Here is a 23320-nt window from a genome sequence, read left to right as displayed (position 1 = left end):
GGCTAGATTTACAAGTGACACAATTGAGATTTTTGTGGAGCACTGATATGGGTCATGGCAGTGCAAAGAGGAAAAAACGGTCTCCAAGAATCGGATCAGATATCTGCCAAAGCGACTGCACCATAAACGGACAGATGAGCTCCAGTCTGTCAATGCGAGCCTGATGTCATGGCAGTGAACAAATCGAGAACGTATAAAATGTGTGGGATTTTTTTTTTTTTTAAATATTAAATTAAATATGGTCTCACTCAATATGGTACATGAGAGGCGCATAATGCATTAGTACATGGAAAAACAACTGCCAACATTGGCCAGTGGAGTATTGCTGAGGTCAGCTATATTTTAACATTGGGAGATGAGGAACCTTTTGCATACAAAAAAAAAAAACGTGAAAAAAGGTTACGACTTATCTGATCGTAATTCAAAACAAAATCATACTGTACTGCATATGGAGGACCTGCTTTGCACAATAAATCTATTCTAGTCAGTTGAAATGGTGAAGCCCATCTTTACCCTATTTGGTATGGATGTAGGAAGAGAATTAAAACCAAAAACATTGTATAAGTTAATGTACGATGACTTCTACCTGGAGGTGTCTTCAAACTTTGTCCTCTGCCAAGATGAGATGCTGGTCGATGCCGACCGCGTCCTGGTTGACCCTGAGCATCGGCAGTGTCTGGTGGATTGCACAAACAAATGGTGAGTAGGGTTGTGGAGCACGGAAGTGGCCGATCTGAACTGTCATCTAATTTAATTATTTTTAACATCAAGTGATCAGTAGAGTAACTACGCAATAAAGTAACTAAGTTCATGGAATCATTGCCACTGGAAAAAAAAAGTGGATAGCAAATAGAAGTGCGATGTCATCTGGTTCCTGGCAGTAGAATAAAAATGCCTTTGAGGAATAAACTGTTATGTTTTATGCTAAACCTCTTTCAGTTGTTCGGTTTTGTGCAACACTGAACATTCAAAGACGACAGAGAGTTTGATGAAACAAAACGGAACAACATGAGGTGGAGGATGACGGCTGAAGTTAACGAGATTCCGAGGAAACAAACGAATGCCAGTAAACGCCTCTGGGAAGAGTCTTGAGTCATTCACAAATGTCAGTGGGCTCCCCCTTGGGATATCTGGCTCCATTAGATGTGGGAAAACAATTAGTTTTTCATACTGAAATAAAATGCTATACATTGAAGCCGTTTTTCTTGTTCTTTAAGAATCCCAAAGCAGGCAAGCTTTGCTGCCAAGAACTAGTATACCCAAATGGAACATGTGGACTCTGTTCCAATCAAGCATGAGTTTTTTTGTGCTCCAAAGCCAGCAATGGGACACAACTAAGCCAGGAATAGAAACAGCCTTATGATTGAAGTCACAACTGTTGTGTAACATTCTCCACATGGGAACTGTTTCTGTTTGTGTCATTACAGTCGTCACTGCAACAACTTCTAAGGACGACATATATTATTTGCTGTACCACTGACAGCTAAATTCACACCGTTACCTGTCAAAGTAAATATTGTGAAGTTAAATGACATGTGGTTATTGCACTTACACAATTATTATTCCATCAAGAATTAATTACCGGTATTATCCTGCTTCTGATGAAATTGTTCTGGCTATGTTTCCACTGTGAGGTTGCTGTAACAGTAAAACGTGCGGGCAGCTGTAACGCAGGTGGTCCCGCTGCATGTTTACTCTACAGATTTAAAAACTAGTGGTGCCTGTAGGTGAGGTTCAGGGGAAAGATTAATGTAGCACAGTGTTTCTGTATTGTGGCTGTAAGATAATGGAATCTTAAGAACAAGCTCAAAAAATGCAGTACTACCTAAATCTGACCAAAATGTTTGATTGATTTTAAAAATGATAGTGGTTGAAGTATTATAAAAAAAATTACAATGAAATTATACGGATTGTACAAATGAATGAAAAATTAACTGGAAACATTGAATATTACTTACATTTCATTGCAGCAAAATTGATTTCTGTGAATTTGAACCTGGGGGAGGTCATCACATGTTAAATAATCATCAGTCTGATTGTAAAAGTCACAATTATTTTTTTTGTTTAATTTTATTATAAAGAAAAGATGTTTCAAGAAAAGTCAGATTGTGAAATCATTTAAATAAAATCAAATAAAGTTTTCATTTTTATACATACAATATCATCCCACATTGGTGTTTTTTGGGTGTTAATCTGTTCATATGGTCAAAAAAAAATCTGAGCCTCAGTTAAGAATATTTACATTAACAATTCTATTTTGGATGACAACATATTAACATGACAATGAATCCAACACTTTTTGGTCCTTTCAATATTCCACTGTCCACACGGGATCTTTTCCATTACTGGCGGTTCCTGAACCTTCGCGGGGGTGCACCCTGAGGAGCAACTTGAGGTGCTGGACTTGTAGAAGTGAGCAGAGCACACCCAGAGGTGAGGCAAACACCGGGGGGCCCTCTGAGACCCGCATGGCCCCTGATTCCAGGCAGGCCGGTTTGTCCCCGCTCACCCGGCTTCCCTGGTTGTCCATTAAAGACCCGGCCGGGACGTCCACGCTGACCTGTGATTGACCCGAGAAAAACATTTTAACGTTTACTTTTATATAGTACTTTGGCACATATATTTAAATAAAATCATTACATATCAAAATATTAAAATATGTTTACCCATATTCCCTTGCTCTCCAGTGTAGCCAGGTAGGCCATGACCCTTGGCTCCTTTATCACCTTGCTCTCCTCTATCACCTGAACACACACACATGCACACACACACGTACACAAAAATACACACACATATTTCTCAGAAGACAGCAGACTGACCAGAATGACATTCCCTGGGAATGCTCTGAAGATTAAATAGCATCTGTTAGTTACATCACCGTTAATTAAAACACTTCATAAATATCTTGATTTTCATTGGCCTTGCTCTACGGGGATTCCCCATTAAGGCCTCTGACTGTCACTAAAGCCTTAGGCTTGTGTATTGTGTATTATAACCGGTATATGTTGTGACTTCATGATTCCATTCAAGGCCATGAGTGCAATGTGTCTGCATTGTTTTTCCACACCTGGCCCTCCTTGCTGGCCCGAATCTCCGGCTTCACCATAAAATCCTGGCAGGCCGACTTCTCCAGGATCGCCGTCTCTTCCAGGATCACCCTGACAACATCATAAAAGGAAAAATATAACATTCATCTTTAGTACATCGGGTCTGTGTCAACCTTGAATATTTGGTACTTCCATTTGTTCTGATCGCATACAAGCTGAACTTGCTTGTTCTGCATATCCATATTTTACTATGAACATATTATGCAGTTGCATCTTAGCCATACATAATGCAACATATATTTTTTAACACCTCAAGAATTGTAAAATGTTAAGCATAAATGGGCACTAATATTATTAATATATTATTATTAATATATTATTATATTACATTATTACACATTAAAAAGCATAATAAAAGAGAGAACTGTTTCTTTCAGTATCAGAATAAAAAACACACACTTTAGTTTTTTTTTGTCTGTAACTACTCACCATTTGTTTGTGGGAATGATTGTTTGTCATTCACGCACTAAATTAACTACTCTTTTTAAGACCAAGCCATTTTTTCTTGTTTTCCCAACTATTTATTTGCAATTTTACAGTTTTGTTTTTCTTTTCAATGCAGCGCTAACACACCAAGTATGAAGAATCTTTTTGATGTGGTGGGACACAGATTACCTCTGTGCTGCATGACAATATGGAAAGGATTTGTCGGTAGTTGAAATTCTCCAAAAAACATTCAACGCATACCAGGAGACCACTGTCTTTGTCCTCATGTTGATATGGAAATTCACAATGTTTTCGTTGTTAGTTTTTCTGCCAACCACTGCAGTTGAGTTTTTCCAGACATTTGCAATGTGCGGGACAGAAGTGAACAATGTATGGAGAATAACCTGGGTAGTGTGTTTAGGCTGAAGAATTGGAAAACTATTAGAACTCACAGGAGGTCCAGGTGGGCCTTGCTGCCCGGGTGGACCTGGGGCACCCATGGGAACGTCCCCGTAGAGAGGACACACTGCGGCACACGTCCTCTTGATTGAGTTGGCAAAGGTGGACATCTGCTCCAGCACCACCTTCTTGCAAACCTCGATCACATGTTGAGCCGGCAGCGTCGGACCCTGTGTGACGAATCATTAGCAAATCCATCATTGGAAGTGATTCAAATGTGCAACACGGCAGATGAATATTCCAGCAGAGCGCACGCTGAAGTGATGGCAGCATCTCAGAGGAAACCCCAGCTAGAAATGAGGCCAATGAGATTTCCCAAGACTCATTATGGATTTATGGACACACTGACTGATGAGGTCTCATGCCTGGATGAGCATCTTGACTAAAAAGAAAAGTTTGACAAATTGTTCTTGACCCCAATAGTTTTAGCAGTCTTACTACTCGAACAAGTGATGACGTCGGTCGACCGCTGTGAGCAGATCTTGCCGATTACATCAATACTGTAACCACATTGTGTTACAAATACAAGGTAACAAAATTCTGGGGTTTGCGTTTTACTTACCGGGGGACCTGGGGGCCCCTGAAAACCATCTGGTCCGCCTTCACCTCTCACTCCTTTGGTTCCCACGGGACCTGAGCGTCCACCCGGACCCGCTGGGCCACGCTTGCCCCGTCCTCCCTGAGGACCCGGCTGCCCTCTGTCTCCAACCTACAGAGCACAACGGCATGAACAGCAGAGATGAGATCTAACACTAACATTAGCGTAAGTCACGGGTCGCTAAGTGAACTCACCCTTCCTTTTGGTCCTTTGACACCTTTCTGTGCCTTTAAAGACAAAAAACGTGTTGTGAGAACAGACAGGGCGGGAGAGAACTCAATATGATGAAATATTTACCTGGTCGCCTTTGACTCCTTGAATTCCTGGGATTCCTGTGTCACCCTGTACAAGGAAGAGAGAAAAATACTTTACGCTGTGAAAAAATATTACTGTAAGATTATTTTTTGTGAGGGTGCACTCTCTTTGTTTCACAAAGTAATACATATTTTGGGATATCAAAAACCTTAATTCAGACAAAACTCCCCAACATACCCCAGTTCCTACATTAGGTACACTTGAACAATTTAAGAGATGCAATGAACAGACACTACTATAACATTTTGCCACTCAAGACAAGGTAATTAAAATATTTTTAATATTCACACTGTATTAGACTATGCAGGCATCCGTAATATTATGGCCAATGAATCCATATCCTACCCCCTCCCTGTTTTCACTGCATGAAACATCTGCTTTGTTTATTTCAACTGTCATAATTTGGCCATCTTTCATATTTCCTGCGGTATATTGATGACAATACCTTGCTTCCTTGTTTTCCAGCTACTCCCACGTGTCCCTGGGAAGACATGATGTACTTCAATCACTTACACGAAATAAACAAGCATTTAGAGTTAAAAGTTAGAGTTTTAAACTTACATTAGGTCCTGGTGGACCAATAAATCCTGGTCTTCCCGGTTTCCCCGCAGAGCCTTTGTAACCTCTTGGACCCTCGGGAATAAAACATTTATTTAAACTACCTAAGAGGCTGTTTCATTCTGTGTAAATTAATTCCCTTGAAAGTGGTAAATAACACAAGATGATTTTCTTCAGGAGGTACAACTTACAGTTCGACCTTGAGGGCCCATTTCTCCCACTAATCCCATGCTTCCCTTCTCCCCCTGTGGAAAAAAAGCACATAATAATGAGCCAAACAAACTTGACGCAGTTTAAATACAATCTTCGACAATATCAGTTATACCTTTGAGCCGATTTGTCCGAGTTTTCCACTCCGACCTTGTGGTCCTTGATAAGCCTGGGAATAAAAAATAATAATGAATAACAAAAATATCAATTTCAAGGGATCAGGTGTTAATACATTATACAGTGGATACAGTACCTCTATTCCAATATCTCCATCTCTGCCAGGTATTCCAGGATCGCCAATAATGCCCTGGGGAAACGTTATTAAGATTTATTATAATAAATACTGAGTTGATTACAAGATGTTCGTAAGGGTGACGTCACCTTTTGTCCTATGGTTCCATCTCTACCACGAGGGCCCGTGACCCCCTAAGTTAGATAATAAATGTACTATGACTGCATTCAGGTTTCAAAATGACATGTTGACAATTATTGTGGGGTATACATACAGGCTGCCCCTTCTCTCCAGCAGTCCCCCGCTCCCCTGGATCTCCTACAATACCCTGTCAAAAAAATGTAACATCAAATAAAATTAATATACATCTCACAAATTACTGTCGTTGTTCTTATTTTATATTTTACTCAGTCGACTGATAAATTAAGAATAGATAATTATTGTGTTGGTAAAGTATCCATTTAACGGTTATTGCTTCTTAAGACTGGTATAGTATGTCAAAAGAGCTCAAATTCAAAGATACAAAATATCAAAAATATCAAAAATATCCCCAATTCCTCTACGATTGATGATTTCTGTGTTGTGCACGTTGTCTGTTAGCAACGTGTCACTTATTTCATTTTAGGAAAACCCAACTTTACGTCATTCAAACATGTCATGTAAGTGAATGAGAAACTAAAATTCCGATGGGCCTTTTCGTTGCAATGGAAACATGTCACTATATATCCATATAGCCTCTTATGGATGAAGAACCCACCTGCTCTCCTCGAGGTCCAGTGTTCCCACCTGGACCAGTGCTCCCTTTCTCACCCTAAACATATGTCAAAACAATCAGAACAACAGATAAATATATCTTTTAAAAATGTAATAACACAAGAGAAGAAACTCATACCTTCACTCCTTCAAACCCAGCAATCCCTTCATATCCTCTTTCACCTTTTGTACCCTGCAGGGAAAGTAAAAATCATATGATAAACTACAGTAGGGGTCGGAATCTACAATGCCAAATTTTGGGGGTGATTGTTAATTTTACATGCTCACTAAATATTAGATTTTTGTGATTATCATTATCTTTACCATTATGTTATGTACATTACGATTGCATTGTAAATGTCCAGGGAGGAATCATATTTTTAAAATCATAATATGGTCTTGAAGTGAAAACAATTGCCCTATTCGCATAATGATGAAGATTGCAGGTGAACTCACAACTTCTCCCTGCCTCCCAGTATTCCCGATGTCTCCAGAGGGTCCACGAATACCCTTTAATCAAAGTGTCATTGTAAGAATTGTGAAAACTCTGCAACGATACTCATTTTCGACTGCTTGAATTCACCTTGAATCCCGCTGCCCCTTTCAAGCCCTTCAGCCCTTTTGTACCTCGCTCACCCTGTAAGGACAACGTATCGTGTTTTATTCGTGACATTGTATTAGTGGAAAAGATGGTGTGAAGTACAATCGCTTTACCGCAGGGCCCCAGAGACCTCTCGTTCCTTTCTCGCCTTTGCTTCCAATCTCGCCCTGAAGATGATGCATGTGAACTATCATTAACCACCATGAAGAATTAAACGGAAGCGCAACCTGATAGCAGTGTAAAGACAGGATTTACCTTAGGGCCTGGCTCACCCACGACGCCATAGTCTCCTGTGTTTCCCCTGATGCCCTGCGAAACAAGGTGTCAGGGAGCAATAATTAAAGACGATAAATGTAACCACAAGATGTACAAAGATGGAAGACTGCACAACCTTGACAGTTGAATTGCATGAACGGAATGAATATGATTAATAAGCCTACATGACAAAAATAAAGTCTAATGACAGATGTTGGGAAATACTTGCCACTTTAATTGTTTCCTCAACTCAATGCGAAACCAAATAGACATCGTATGACGAACTTACACAGCTCCTCATGGGAAGAGGGTGAGTACAACGTTGCCTAAAACATTTTAGTCAAGGTCATATTAGTCATGTTAATGGAAAATGTACCCGAGAATATTCCACTGCACTCTGTATATACACACACACCAATCATAGATGCAACTAAATGGAGCGCTCTTGTTTAGACAAATGCTAACCACTTCAAATGCAGAAGGAAAAGTGTTGCCTTGCATCAACAAACAAAACCAGATTGTCTTCTTGTGGTCTGTTTATTTGAACATCTCATCATTTAACGGTTAACCTCATAGATGGCCGACGGTATGGCAAAAGACAAGACCGTGAACTTTACCGCATTTATATGCTGGCAAAGCTAAGGTGGGCTTAAAAAAAAAAAAGAAAAAGGAAGACCACCCAAAATAGCTCGTAAATGTGTGCCAGGAAAGCGCCTTCCTCAAGATGCAAGCAGGGAAAGAGATAAACATGTTGGGCCTCTGTGATTCAGGGCGTTACAAAAGACAGATGTTTACTCTCGAATGACCTCCGGCTGAAACTCAGGATGAGAGACTGTGGCATGAATGGCTCTAGAATCTTGCTGTAGGCCTGCATACTGTAAGTTTGTCCAGTCAGTGTAGGGCGTTCCCTTAAATACGTATTCAACAACTACAATCAAACAAGCTGGTTCTTTGGAAAAGCCCCATTTCTCATTATGCAACTTGAGGGAAAGACAACTGGACTTGTTTGTTCTTTTCCTTTTTCCAAATCTCTCTTTGATTTTCGCTGAACGACTCTCTCTCCAAATGTAACGCTTCTAATGAAAAAGCTTCTGAGATCTGCTCCAATTTTAAAAGCGGCTGTTCAACATCAACGAGTCAGGAATTTAAATAAGCGCAGTTCCCTATGAGCAAAAGTAAGAGCAATGTGCCAAACTTCACACTCCACTCAAGCAGACATGATGTGATTACAGACTCTCGGGGGTCTTGGCCAATCGCCTCCTATGTCTGGGCTTGGTGTGCTCATAAGAATTTCGCTGGAAATTGAGTCAGAGTCTGAGCCATTGAGTGGCCCATTTGGCATAATATTTGAAGGGAAACAATTGGGTTCTGAAGTTTTCATACAATTTCCTCCTGAATAGACGAGTTCACTACATTTAGCCCTACCTTCAAAAATCTTGTGATCACCTGCCAGTTTGCTACTGTACACCTCCGAAAGGAAAAGAAATCCATCATCACATCTGTGCATGTCTGGATTTATCTTTACTATCTATGAGAAGAGCCCTAACATTTACTATCGCATAGTGCTTCTGGTTCCGGGTCTGTTTCCATCCTACAGTGCTATTTTCCACAGTTTCACTCTTGTTTCACATCTGATTTTCACGTACGGCCACGATTTAGTTTAACTTTTTATTCTACAGAAATAACAAATCTTTGGTCATTTACCCAGTTTCCCAGTTTTCCTGAATCGCCGTCTCTTCCGGGAAGACCTCTGTGGCCCTGCAGAAGAAATAATAGAGGTCAACATGCTGCAAGTCACCGGGATCATGTATCGTACGGGAATTCACCTGTGGGCCCGGACGTCCCTGGATGCCTGGCTGTCCGTGCATGCATTTGCAAGATGCTCTTCCTGCTGTCAGACCGATTTCCGCATAACCTCCACACTGCGGCAGCGAGAGAATAGAGTTTCAGATGAGTCTGAAGAACAAGGACCGCGAGAGCTGCATAAGGGCTGTGGACGCACCACCTTGGAGAGCTCGCAGCAGCCTTCGGAATAGGCCTTCTCTGGGTCACATGATACGTCCATCTGCTGAAGGTCTACCTGCATAGGTTAGCATATGGGGGTTTTCATTGTTAAGCCAGAGATCCAGCTAAAATATTTTTACAGGAGACTGTCTTGGTGCACACGTACTGAAAAAGAACGGTCTCTCGCGGCTCGCTTGACTATGGAGGTGTACCCTTGGCGGATGACTGGCATTGGCTCGTCGATGGATTCCACACTGACCTCCTCACAATCTACCAGCAGCTTCACCTGGCTGCCCTTCACACTCAGCGCCAATTTATGCCACTCACCATCAAACAACTTCCCCACACCGTGGAAGGTTCTCAGCATGTGGCTACCACTGGGGCTGATGTAAAAGAAGTCCAGAGAGCGGCTATCGCCCTGGAAACGTAGGCCCACTTGCTCTTGACCGTCTGGGGCGCTGACCTGCCACAGGTTCCACGATTTCTTAACCATGTCCTTTGTCAACTTAAAGGTTGCAATGACGGAGTAGTCGGAGGGAAGACCATCTGGATACACATCTCTGTGGTGGGAGAATCAGCATAGTATAATTGAACATCGTCTCATTGCCTCAACATTGTTATCTGATGTTATACAACTTTGTTAAATCATGTCTGTGTGAAGCTGTCTTCTAACATTCATCACTCTTTGTAGTATCTCTCATGTGGCCTCTAAATTGAGGCTAAAGTCATAAAAGCCATGCTTATTAAGGCCCACTGAGTTACAGTAACTGCCGGTGGTTACAACGTTTACAGACATCTCTTAGCAAGCCTAGATTTCTTCATAGTCAACTATGACTAAACCTGTAGATCGTAAAGTTTAACCAAAATGGTCAGGAGCAATTTCATCTGGCTTGGTAGGAGTCTCTTATCTTAGCAGCTACGCACTGCATGTTTTTCAGTGGTGTAAAAAGACTCTTGGGGTAATAGAGGACTGTTGTGTTCTGATTGACAAACCTTGAACACCTAACAAGAAAGCTGTCCAAGATGTGTCCTTAGTCAATGTCATCTGAAATAGCATGTTGCCCACATGGGGGTAATCATTGCACTCGTCCTAAAATGATTATTTGAATAAGCTCCTAAGATGTCCATGTCAGGTGTCAGTAGGTTCTACTCCACTGAAAAGCTATATTTCTCTCAATGACGGAATGTATCAAAGCGATATAGCACGTTTACATGTTGCAGACTGGCTGCCATGCTTGATTCTACCTTTATAATCAAGTGTACCTCATTGTCTTCTGCAGATGGATGACAGGGTTGATGCGGTAAGCCACCACCTCCGGTTCAGAGCCTTCCACTCTTTTCACTCCTCTTGACTGAGACACACGGAACTCCTCCAGGAGATCGAAACCTCACAATAAACATATACGTTATCAAACAAACCCCAAATGGAGATTTTTGTCAAGACAGGAGTGCACATGGAAGGTGATGTCAAACATTGATTTGAGTTACAATTGTTCCTATCAAGAAAGCTTAAAATGGGCAATAAAAAGACAAATACTGACATCTATGGGCATTATTTGGTAGAGCATTGTTCAATTTAGAGGACTTTTGCATAGTGATAGTGTTTTTAGATTTCCTGCAGCGATCAACATGTAAAAGTAAAAAAAAAAAAAGAAATTACACTTACTTGGTAATGTTTGGCCTTGGGTGCATCCTAAAATGACAACTAGTAACGCAAACACCTGCATGGCTTCGAAGGCTGCCATTTTCAGATTTGGAAAAGTCAAGCGACTATAAGTGCCTGAAGAGCAACAGAATTTTTTGAAATGAATCAATTAGAAAGACACTTCAGTTTGGACACACAAACTATCAGCCACAGATAGAAATTTAAAGTTTGATATTCATTAATTAGCATGTTCACAGACAAGCATGACCACAAAAATATTGTCTTAATAATAACGCCAACTTGAGCGGAGCTGCCAGAGAATGTTTAACATTGTGATTGTAAAAATACTTTGCATCATACTGAAAATCTGAAACATGATTTTGGTTAAATTAATGGCCCAATCGAGGTGAACGTGATACAACGGCTAATGTGATACATTGCAATCTCACATCACTCTAATCTCCCACAATAAACATAGCAATTTGACAGTGTCAATTAAATGTAATAATTGTTTTTCTTTGTACCCATCTATGTATTAACTTCCATTTACCCGTAAATACTTAAACACGGAATACCATTGCTACCCATCATATAAGCAGTAGAATTAAGATAAGGCAATTAATCATGTATTGACTCACATATTCCTCCAGGTGAAGATTGCTTGGGCTTGTGCGGATGGATCTATTCCAAGTCAGGCTGTGCTATGATGTCCCGCTCTAAAGTGCCATCGTGGGCCACACTTTGAGCTTAACAGGAGGACCAGTCAAAGTGGCAGCTCTGGCGCTCAGGCCAGCGTGACCCCTGAGCTCCGCTCTACCTTTGGTACCGACGGGATCAGCCATCTCTCATAGGTCAGTTCGGTATCCAGTCGCTAGACGCAAGCAGACACATGCACTCCCATGCAAGCTTGACAGTATTGTAGAATCTTCATAATTTATCTGATATGCAAGGTCAATGAAATGCTTAAAGATGACTGTTAATAGCTTACATCTTATTTTTGGTACTTTTAGTATAAGGAAAAAATCTACTCCTCTCCATAGAAACATGACATATTGCTGCTTTTAGAAAGGAGTTCACTGGGTCCAGCATCGGCACAAGCTTGATGGGAGAAAGATGTAGTATGTCACAGCCAAACACAAGACGCTCTGCAAACATTCCACCTGGAGACCAAAACTTCAGTCTTCAAAGCCACTCAGCAGGTTACTTAGTAATATGAACACAAAAATATGAACAAAACAAATATGAACAAATGCAAAAATGTTAAATTAAACTGTTGGTTAAAGATGCTTGTTGAGTTCAAGATGTTAGATTGAGGCATCTCTAGCTGTCAATGGCAGTGAGTGTTAATGAAGTAAAAATGAAATGAAAAAAAAAAAAGAAGACATTTTTAAATATTAAATAACCCTCATGAAATACTTTCAAACAGTTGAGGTAAAAAAAAAAAAGTGCATTTACAAGCAATCAAATGCTGGGTGAGTATATACTGACTTCAAAGTAACATGAATGAGGACTCAACGGTCAGCCACTGGTCTAAGTCAGTTTCTTGTAGCTTTGTGCAAGCAGGTTTATTACAAAGTAATAGTTACAGTAACAACTGAAATGAAGCAATGTGCCTACACAGAGAATGTCAGCGTGAAGGGGCTCACATGTTGCTGCAAAGTCGTCTGCAAACAGACGACTTGCGGCTGCAGGGTTTCTGCTACTTGGAGTGTTGTTAAAGGTTTCCGCAGTGCTTACCATAGTTATATTGCATTGCCCTTGAAAGTACTGTAGATTGTTAGCACTTAAATAAATATTTGCGGCACCACACGCACACAGGTACACGCACACACACATACACACACACACACACACACACACACGCGCACGTGGTGGTGCGATGCTACTCCAAAGTCCAGAGCACATACATGACAAAAGTACATTCAGTAACTTCTCTCAAGTGCCATTTTCGGCAAACCATCAAATCTTGACAGGATCAATCAAATAATATAATTTAAATTTTTTTGGACATTTTCACCAAAAAGTAAAATACATTAAAAACAAATACACGAGGCCATTGACATTCCATTCACGCATACTACTCAATCATATCACCTCACCAAAGGAATATTTTACAACTCAGCATCAGTTTAAATAACACTCGCATATTTGGAGTCTTAAATTATGTAATTCCAGTGTTTGTGGCCTTTGTTCTTGAAGCCACTGACTATCGCTTGGATCCCTTGGCAAGTTTGCTCGTGGGAGTGCTTCTTCTCTGAGGTGTGGGGATCTTGGAGGGCTTCCCTCCTTGTTGGCGGGAAACGGAACGCGGAGTCGTCCGCGTGCCTTCCCCAACCGTCTCCGATGCATCCGAGCACACCGACTGGATGTCCGAGATGTCGAAGTCTGAGGCGTCGCTGCCTCTGCGACTGCTGCCTCTGCTTCCTGCTTTGCTTCCAGGTCGGCTCGAGTTTTTCCTCGAGTCTACAAGGGTACATCCGGTTAATTAGCTCTTTCATCAATATGGTCAAACACACCACCTCAATTCGTTGCCAAAGCTGCTTTTTTTTGTCACGGGCCCAGGTGTACTGAGGCAAAACTATTTGCATTTTGAGTGTAATATTACAACTAATCAGTCTACTCACCTCCTAGAACATGACCCCGAGCTTTGAGCACGGCAGCGTTGATTAGTGTTCCCTCGTCGCTTGACTGAAATCCTTTTCCCGACAAATAGCCCGGAAGGCGTAACTTGCTCCCTTGAACTGGCGTTGTCTGCAAATTATAACAAATATTTACATCCAGTTAGTTACTACTCTTATCGTTAATATTCACTGCCGACAATTTACATCAATAGAGTTAGTTGGAACCTTAAGGGAAGAAAAATAAGTATTAGAGCAGAAACCATGTTGTTAGTGTGTTGTTGTTTTTTTTGAACGGGAATAGTTAATAGAAAGGCACTCATGCACAAGTGAACCTGCGTGGAGCTCAGTGCCGTGCTGGAAGCAACAAAATCGTTAGTAGTTAAATACCTAATTGGAATCTGTATTTTCATATATACATATTTTTGAATGTATTTTTGGATTATTTAGATTATGGAAACATATTTAGAGTAAGCAGAAGATTCCAGTTAGGTTAAATCAGGGAGCTCTGCACGTCACATACAGTATGTGGCAATACCTCTGAGGATGAACCTGGGCTCCCGAAGGAGTCGGATGATTTAATTGGAGTGGAGGGTTTGCTGTTTGTAAGCCAAGGCTTATCATAATTGCGGTTTATGTGTTGGCACGTCTGGGGAACAATGGCAAATTAACAACACAAAGAAACACGGAATGACAAATCAAATTCTACAAGACATATGAGAAAAGGAGAGGAATGGAAAAAAAACAACGGTGGAATAAACTACAGATGATCGTCATGATGCGGAACAAATGAACAAATATGGATGATGCTGATCATGGTGAGGCAACACAACTGCCGATCTTGCACTACACACACCTTAGGAGTGCTGTTCACTGGCGGGTTGGACGGGATGACACAGCTTTGGCTGGATATGGATCTGTTGGGCGACGCCGCCCTCGACGAGGGCCGTGAGCGACGGCCTCGGTAGCGGAAGCTAGCCATCACCTGCGTGGTGCCCTCGGGGACAATGAACTTCTCTCGCAGCTCCATGTTGGTCCTGCCTTTAGCTAAAAAAAGAGACAGAGGACACTTCAAATGAGCAAGTTTAGATGGCTCTGCGTTCACATGGAAATGATGATGGTGGTGGTGATGATCTCACGTGGAATATTTGATGATGACAATAAACGTGGTTGGATGGAAACCAACAGCAAATGTCATGCGCATGTTGCACATCTCCACTGCGCTGTGGCTTTTTTTTTTTAACACAAAAAGCTTCTGCATTTGACGCAACACATTCAGATACAACCACAGGACACTAAATTAGGTACACCAATAACATTTTTGGAAATTCCACATATTCCAGACACCTCGCTATCAAGATTGTGCCAATCATATTTAACTATATTTATCATTTGTGTTCAATGGTTCATCTTTTATTCATCAGTTGATTATTTTATGTTCATTTTTAAAATATTGTCTTATTTTACAAAGCATTTTTGTTTGGGCAATTAGGCTAATTTGATCGATATGCAAGTGCATCACAAATTTGATTGTTGTGGAAAACTACAGTATACACGGTAAAAAATATCTTTAACTTACTCAGACAATAAAATTATCTGAAATTAGGTAAATTTTTAGTCTACTTAAATGTATCTGAAGCCAAATGGTTTTATAATGTAAAACCATTTTTTTCGTTTAACATGAAATATTTCATGATTTATAGATTACAGCCAATTAAAACCCCAATTTATCACCTAAAGAAATTTTAAAGGCAGAATTATTGATGCAGCTTTGTAGTGGTGTACCTAATATTATGGCCAGTGAATATATGCACAAATGTGTCCAAATATTCCCTAAAAAAATACTCTTGCACAAGTATTGGTAAAACAAACTTGTGAGTTGCATGCAGTGCCACCTACCTATCGAATCAGTGTCCTTTTTTTCAAGGCTTTTTCTCTTTTTTTTCTTCACTCATGAAAAAAAGTAACTCTTCACACATTTCTTATTTCTCGTTTGTCTGAGTGAAGTAAAACGTGAAAGCTGCAAGAGGACTGCCCGCTTACATGCCCATGAGGAGAAAAAGATGCCCGAGCAGATGATGTGACCACACAAAACAACAACATGCATCAACACCAAGGTGAGTGAGTGCTGAGTTTCACACCACAGTACGGTACGATCGAGCCACCCACACCCACGGGCCCAACACAAGTCACACACACTGGGATGTGCGGACAGACATACCACTGGTGGGTTCATGGAGCAGGGAGAGAAAGTTTGAGATTTGCCAACCTATAGGAGACTGAGTTATCGACGAGTTTGATTCTGAGCGCAACATTTTGCTCCCGTGGTGATGAACTAGAAGAAATGATGAAGGGTGTTGAGCAGGAGGGCAGAAAGAACAAAAGCACATAAGGCGTTTGCATACACATTAACATGTATACATGTTCCATACCACTTTCTTTTTTCAGACTAATACCAGTACTCATACCAAGTACTGATATCGCTACTGTTTATAAAATACAAAATTTAATTAAACACAATGACAGAAAAAAATGTAAACAAAGACCTTCCTGATGCAGAAGTTTTACATATGTGTCAAACTGCTGCACGATAGCTCGACATACTGCCGAGGAGTACTGACTCAAAGTTTTCATTTTTTTTGCCTGAAGTATCGGTGGTTGATATCAGCAGTCTCTACGAGAATGTCCAATCTCTTCAATAGCCACTAGTAAATTCATCCCTAGATTGGATAGGACAAGTCTACACACGCACGTTCAAATGCGATTTATGTGATGTAACGAGACTGAGTTCAATCCTGTTTGACTCAATGGAAAAATTGATAGCTTTGGGCTAGCAGAAGAGAGCAGAAGGCAGAAGAAAAATCTCCCAAGCATCATGCTGCCACCACCACATTTCATTGTATGGTCGTTTGATAATGTTGCTTTCTTTGAAAATTAATACCTTTTGTTACATGTACATTTAAACAGGTAAGTCGGTTGTGCTTTGAAACTCACCTCGACAGGGGTCGTTCTTCACCAGGAACTCATCCAGCGCCATCCAGCCTCCACCCACTCGCACCATTACAGTGCTGCGCAAGATACGCACCAGACGAAGCTGCTGAGAGTCTCCAAACTACAGCGAGCAGGCAGAGTGAGGGAAGGAATTTAAAAAGAAAAAGAAAACAAAGAAGGCATACGTGAACAAGCAAACTTCAACACTACAGCTTTCAACCTGAGCAACACTGGAAACTACATTGAGCTTGAGATAGAGCTCACTTTTTGGGGTGTGAATATGAGAGCCATGCAAAACTTTGGAATCAATAATTAATTGTTTGAATCAGAGCTTGTTTCCTTGTGTGTTGCAAAGATTATACACAAACAAAACAGACGCACCAACATTTATTTTTCATTCTCAAAGACAGTCAAGGTCAGTCCAACTGCTTTTATTTCCCTTAGAATGTAATTGCTTAGGGCTGGTATTGTTGTTGTCACATTATATTTCCAATATCATAATGCCAATATTTGTATCATGTCACATTTTAAAATTGTGATTTGTTTACTTCTTGATGGCATTATGTTAAGATGTGAAAGATAATGGATTACACCACAAGAGGCCACTGCTGTGCTAAATTTGTCATACATCTACTAAAGCCCTATGATCAAAATTCCAATAAGCCCAATATGCTCATGGTTGACCAGAGGAAGAAGCCCTTGGATATTTGACCTTGAGCCTTTAGCATGTAATTAACGCAAGACGGCCACATGCTTTCTGTCCAGATCAGGATCAGATGGACGCACAAACTCCAGCGCCTCCAGCACACACTTCATTAGTACAATCCAAGATGCATTGACAATGATGCAGAACCAAGGCAGCTTGCGGCGGACAACATACATGAGAAATGGTTCAAACTATCTCTAATGTCTAAATCCATCACAGTGGGACACTCAGACATGAGCAAACACTGATGACCCTGCAGCGAGTGCCTGACAACTAGCATATTTGATCTCATTACGGACAGAATCTTGCAATCGGTATGATCCTCAGAATGATTGAACGTCACTGGTGATTTTTGTGATCAGATACATTAACGGTGATGGAGATTGAGTAATGAATCTGGAGAGAAAAAAAGGCACAAGAAACACTTGGAAGAATAACCATTTACCAGGATACAGCTTTCCAAAACTGCAACGTGCAGGTGAGGGCTTAGATTTTGATTTTCCCTGTTTGCTATTGTCTCATCGCCGACTACGGAGTCATGTAAGCAGTGAACCAGACCAAACTGTCAAAAGAATTAATTCAATTCATTGTTTGGTGAGATAGCAACAAATAACAACACTAGCCCAATACCCATCTCAAATACACCTCCCTCAATAACCCAACAATGTGACCCATGGTTGTCATGAATTTTACATTTGGACATGCATATATATATTTTTTTTTTAAAGAACGGCCAAATTAAATAAATAAAAAATCCAGCAAATTCAAAAAGCATCAGCCAGCGTTGAGGTAAGACATTCTCATGAAAGTGAAGCGCTCATAGCAAGCAAACACTTCAATTCTCCTAAGTGGCCAGCAAATGAATAATCGATAGAAATGTGGACTGAAATGGTATTTAGCACAAGAAACTGAAACTCAGAAGTGGTCAACCGGTATGCTACATTCTTAGTGTTTTTCTAGAAAGAAAAGTAAGCAATCATTTAGTATATGTTATAATGTGGGTCAGTTAACAAAATTGTCAAAGGTTATCTTGGGATGAAATTTAGAACAATTTATAAATGCACAATGTAATTATTTGTTTCACAAACAATAATTACAATTTCAGTTAACAATTGAAAGACTTTAAAAAATATATTTTAGCTCCGGATACTTTTGCTAGTAATTAAACATTATTGTTTAACAACATTATTGTTGCTTCTGAGAAACACCATGGTTCATCTATTAAATGTTTTGGCATCTCATTTTTGTAAACTAAACACACAGGCCACAGTTCTTTTTCCTACTTCTGAGTTCCAGTTTGCAACCATCAGCCAGGGAACTGAGCAGAGTGTTAATTGGAAAGCAAACACGGGGCATGAAAAGGCCATTTCTTAAAAGCAAAGAAGATAAAAACAACATCAATATGTACCTGGTTTCCAAGGTAAAACTGGTGGTGTAAAGAACAATAAGAAAAAACATGCCTGTTAGCGTTCAACATTACAATTTGGCTTCACAATCCTACCATCTGCAAGTTCCAATATACCAACAATATAACTATCCCTATGTCTTTCATCAGTTTGTATTCTGCTCACCCTGTACTTGTTGGCACCAATTTGCTCCACTTGAAACCGTTTTGGACATTTGCATTTGGCAACTTGGCGGGTCACCTACAAAAAAAGAAAAGAAGAAACAAAAAAACATGAAATCATTCAAGTGTGGTTTTATGCGGTGAGACTTTTTTTTCAATTGGAAGCAAGCAGTCCAGCAGATGGTGGTGTGGTGAATAAAAGTGACGTTTCATTTTACTTGCGTATGAATCTTCTCTGCTCTGCTATCCTCATTAAATTCATCTCATAATCCATAAAATTATATTTTTGAAGACACACTGTGACCTAAATTGGATAGTTAGCATGACAAATATTTTCTTCTGCCAAGCAACAAATAAAATCCCCCAAATCTTATTTTTGAACAGATCACAAACTAACTGCTATCGGTGCATATTAATAATTAATTGTTGGTACCTCATCTTCAATCTTGTCAGCATCTGTCAAAGGTTTGTAGGCGTCCTTGTTGGGATGAAGAGCAGCAACAAACTCATAGTAGTCGATGTAGCCGTCACCGTCCCGATCAAATATGTCTGCCACAGCACTCATCTCCAGTCGACTTGTGGGGAATTCTGAGGGGACATCACAGAATATCTTAGCAACAGAATTCTGTTTCGTGCTAATGACAAGAATGATAATAATTAACTTGATGACTTACTGGAGGACAGGATGCCCTCGATGAACTCCTGCCTCGTGACTTTTCCATCCTGATCTTTGTCAATGCGGCGGAAGAAGTCCATGACGCGAGACTTTTTGTGGTTCATCCAGCGCATGTAGCGTTTCCGCCACACGTCAAAGTCAAAGTTGGCAAACTCTTTCAACTGGATAGAAAGAGAAAATATATGTGACTAAATGACACATTTTAATCAAATTATTGTCCTCCTACTTGTGGGGGAACCACTCAACCACTTGATCCAAGCCATTCTAAAAGTAGACAGCGAACAGGCATTACCTCCTCCAATCTATCCAAAGCGTCGTTTAGTTTCCTCCTCCTGTCTAGAGCCAGCAGCCACACGTGCTGCCATTTACTGACCAGCAGGTTGACACGCGGATTTTTGGTTTCGATGGGTGCTTGCGTCGCTGACGCATACATGGTTTGAGTGGGAGAACGTTTTCCTGGAACCACAAAACAAAAACTTTCAGAAGTGGATGGAAAGTGTTTTGGAGCTACGTATATGATAAATCGGTGATGATGTCACTCCAGGTGCCAAAGTGAACACAATGCGGATGTTGAGTCACCCTGCAGTGACTCATCACTTGCCAGATGGCGCAAGTTGTGCTTTGGAAGGTTTAAATCTGTGATGCATACTTCCAGCTCTTCCTTTGTCCAGCACAGGGATCTGAGAGTGGATCTGAGGTTCCAGAGCAGCTTTCCTTTTGTGTGTTTTTGTGATTTTGTCAACATCTGGTTGCTTCCTGGTCATTTCCTCCATAAACGTCTGCAGGATGGAATAATAAGAATGTATCTAGTTACGTGTCAGGTACAAGTTAGGCATTGTTCCCGGCTCGTTAAGAGGATACACACAAAAAATGAAACACTATCCATTGAAATTTGTGGAAGGCTTTTAAAATTACTATTGCATGAATGGATCAGTCCAACAATTCCCATACAAGCCTGATTTGATCTTTACATCTTTGAAAAACCTGAATGAAAACGATTTTCTCACCTGGTGTTCTGCGATGAGACTTTTGATCTCCTGGATCTCCTGCGGTAGGACTTCCTTGTCTTTGTCACTCAAGTTTGACTCAGCCCATTGGAGCCAAGTCAAAAGGTTCTCCAGCAAGTCTTGAGTGGCTAAGAACTCACTGAGAGCTGCGGCTAGTCGCTGCTGGTGCTGCCTGGCCCACGCTTGTACCTACATGAGAAACGTGACAACATCTCTATGTGTAGAATAAACCACAAAAACGTGACAACATCTCTATGTGTAGAATAAACCACAAAAAACTAAGGAGGAGCATTTACCTCTTCAAACCGAGCTTTAATGATTGTGTTCCAGTGTTTGATGGTTGTGATGGAGTCGGGATGGCAGATGCTCAGAATAGCCTCACCCAGACTGATGGCTTTATTCAGAGCAACACGCTTTTCTTCCAGTTTCTTCATGAACTCCTTTAAAGAGGACACATTAAGAAGATTGAGAACCACAAACATTTCAACAACCAAACACAATCAAATGAGTAAGTATAAAGTGAACAATAAAAAAAACGGAATATCAGCACAACTTGCCTTGTGCTGATCAATAAGTGCACGGAGAGCCTCTTCATCGTCGGGCAGGCTGCCATGGAAACGCAAACTCTGCTCGGCCTCGGCCAGCCACTCTAGCAGGATGTGAACCGTGGAGTGAAACTCCTCAGCCTGGCACAGGGCCTGCTCCAGACGCGTCTGCTTGGACACCGAAAGGTTGCACACCGTCTCCCAGCGAGTGCTTAAGTCCTGTATTTGAACTTTGACCCATGAGGAGTCGTCGTGACTGCTGTCAATCAGCTCCCTGGCCGAGCGTTTGAGGGCCTGGACGCTGACTGTCTTCTTTCCCAGTTCCTTCTGGAAAACCTGCAGCGCATTAAAAGTGAAGAGCATGATCAAACGTTGACGTGATCTCGAACACGCAGACAATAGCTATGAAATGTGAATTTGTTTTTGAGAAGGCAGAAGTTTGGACCTTGTGGTTGTCTATCAGGTTCAAAATCAGGTCGATGTCTCCGTGAACTGGCTGGTCTTCAGCCATCTGAGGCTCCACTTTGTACAGCCAGTCGATGAGAGCCTGCAGAGCGTCTTTGAACTGGCCGGAGAACAGCAATGCCTCCTCCAGCTTGTTTTGCCTGCGCAAACATGCACAAATCATCAACAAATTACAAAGCTATGCAAGAAATCTGACCCTAAACTGAAAAGCAGAATAATTAGAAATGCATTGATATAATCAACAACATCTGTTTTTTTTTTACATATTAAAACATAAAAGCGGAAGATAAAAAATAAAATTCAACAAAGCAAAGGAGATAAATTTTTTTAGCTGATTTGGAGATGTCCAAAATCTGTTCTAAATAAAACCTGACCTGTGTGTAACTTTACCTCTCTATGGACTTTCCACAAACTGTGTCCCATTTGTCCCTCAGTTCACTCAGCATGTCATCCAGTTTCTGATTATCATCCTGAAGCGAAGTCTTGTCCTTGAGGGCTCGTCCAGTTCTCGAGGTGGTATCATACACCGAATGCTTACTCCCCAAAGCCTTCTGGAACTCCTGTTTGAAAGAAAACCATACCGATCTGGGGTCGCAACAGGGTAACTCACTCGATTTGTTTGGCAGTTTTTACGTGAGCCTTCCTAATCCTACCTCTGAGTGCGTCTCAGATAGTATTTTAAGATTTGCGTGTGTGCATTCTGATTAGAAACATAGCCTCCTGTATGGCAAACCAAAAATGGGTCAAAACTCAAGAGCCACACAGCTCCAAAGAGATTAAAAGTATCCCAAAGCACAGCCACCCCAAATACATTTGCTCTATCCCAGTATTATGACAGGATTAACGCAGTCTGCCCGTGCACCATTGCAGAGAGGGGGATTATGTGGCCTGTGATAGAATCAGAAGCGTGACTAATGTATGCACTATAGTGTAATTCATCGCAATAGGCTTTACTGAGAACGTTCCCACCCCTCATTCTTTCTGAATTCAGATGGTTAAATATACAGTTTTGCTGTTGTCCGCATGACATCATTTAACGAGATGCCTATATGTTTGCCAAGGTCAAATTGTGCTCACCTTGTGTTGCGAAAGCTGCTTCTTGATTTTGTCTGGCTCATTGGCAATTTCCACTTCAGAGTCTAGCGTCTTCTCACAGTCATCCAACCATTCAATTAGTTTACTCCAGTTTTCATGGAACTGAGGACAAGTGAGATGAATGTAAGTCACTTTTTAGTATCGCCAAAATAAGGCGAATAGGAAATATGGTAAGATTGGGGAATAGGTGTGATTTCAGCCGGCAAGTACTTGTTTCGCTCTCTTCCTGGCATCGTCCAAAACACGACCGCGTTCCACAGATCGCTGCACCAGCTTTTCCCAGCGACCTTGCACACTCAGGAGCAGGTTCTTGATCAGAACCACGTCCTGCTTCTGGCTGAAGTACTTTAACTGCGTGCCGGTCTTGTCCAGCTCGATGATGTCATCTCTGTGAGAGTTGACCTCTGTCACAAACACCTGCACAGGAGAGAGGAGCGTCATTTTTAAGCCTTTTTAGTTGAATGACAAAAAATCTGGGAGAGAAACG

At 41.0% G+C, this 23320-nt stretch overlaps 2 protein-coding genes across 14 annotated transcripts in view; both read right to left on the bottom strand.

The window, feature by feature from the left end:
- Nucleotides 1-2052: 2052 nt before the first annotated feature.
- On the bottom strand, nt 2053-12585 carry zmp:0000000760 (collagen alpha-1(IX) chain). Of its 2 annotated transcripts, none has more exons than XM_061284805.1 (27): nt 11802-12585; nt 11185-11298; nt 10782-10905; nt 9685-10078; nt 9517-9594; nt 9341-9436; nt 9219-9272; nt 7515-7568; nt 7373-7426; nt 7242-7295; nt 7115-7168; nt 6798-6851; nt 6663-6716; nt 6180-6233; nt 6055-6099; nt 5927-5980; nt 5789-5842; nt 5655-5708; nt 5467-5538; nt 5351-5386; nt 4888-4932; nt 4785-4817; nt 4555-4701; nt 3986-4162; nt 3068-3158; nt 2667-2744; nt 2053-2560 (listed from the first exon to the last, which is right to left on the bottom strand). In XM_061284805.1, exons 2-27 carry the CDS (start codon nt 11261-11263, stop codon nt 2343-2345), a joined length of 2307 nt encoding a protein of 768 aa, XP_061140789.1. In that variant the 5' UTR covers nt 11264-11298; nt 11802-12585; the 3' UTR covers nt 2053-2342. The 2 variants fall into 2 exon arrangements, with proteins under 2 accessions (XP_061140789.1, XP_061140790.1); XM_061284806.1 differs by having other exon boundaries at nt 9520-9594.
- A 107-nt stretch (nt 12586-12692) lies between these two features.
- The window catches only part of dst (dystonin), a 76073-nt gene continuing 65445 nt past the window's right edge, over nt 12693-23320 (bottom strand). For 9 of the 12 annotated variants that reach the window (XM_061284789.1, XM_061284790.1, XM_061284791.1 and 6 more), the window contains 19 exons: nt 23044-23250; nt 22816-22935; nt 22129-22298; nt 21719-21878; nt 21286-21609; nt 21025-21168; nt 20729-20917; nt 20371-20500; nt 20014-20177; nt 19720-19882; nt 19479-19633; nt 19050-19124; nt 18887-18904; nt 16776-16893; nt 16003-16116; nt 14638-14828; nt 14320-14430; nt 13788-13914; nt 12693-13626 (listed from right to left, as the gene is read on the bottom strand). In XM_061284789.1, the coding sequence (XP_061140773.1) occupies nt 13370-13626; nt 13788-13914; nt 14320-14430; nt 14638-14828; nt 16003-16116; nt 16776-16893; nt 18887-18904; nt 19050-19124; nt 19479-19633; nt 19720-19882; nt 20014-20177; nt 20371-20500; nt 20729-20917; nt 21025-21168; nt 21286-21609; nt 21719-21878; nt 22129-22298; nt 22816-22935; nt 23044-23250 (2937 nt within the window). In that variant the 3' untranslated portion in view covers nt 12693-13369. The remainder of the gene's footprint in view (nt 13627-13787; nt 13915-14319; nt 14431-14637; nt 14829-16002; nt 16117-16775; nt 16894-18886; nt 18905-19049; nt 19125-19478; nt 19634-19719; nt 19883-20013; nt 20178-20370; nt 20501-20728; nt 20918-21024; nt 21169-21285; nt 21610-21718; nt 21879-22128; nt 22299-22815; nt 22936-23043; nt 23251-23320) is intronic. The other 3 variants (XM_061284799.1, XM_061284800.1, XM_061284801.1) reach the window with 2 other exon arrangements.

This window comes from Syngnathus typhle, linkage group LG8, assembly GCF_033458585.1.
Source record: "Syngnathus typhle isolate RoL2023-S1 ecotype Sweden linkage group LG8, RoL_Styp_1.0, whole genome shotgun sequence".
NCBI lineage: Eukaryota > Metazoa > Chordata > Actinopteri > Syngnathiformes > Syngnathidae > Syngnathus > Syngnathus typhle.
Note: the sequence above shows the minus strand (reverse complement) of the source record. Positions and strands in the feature narration are given on the sequence as shown.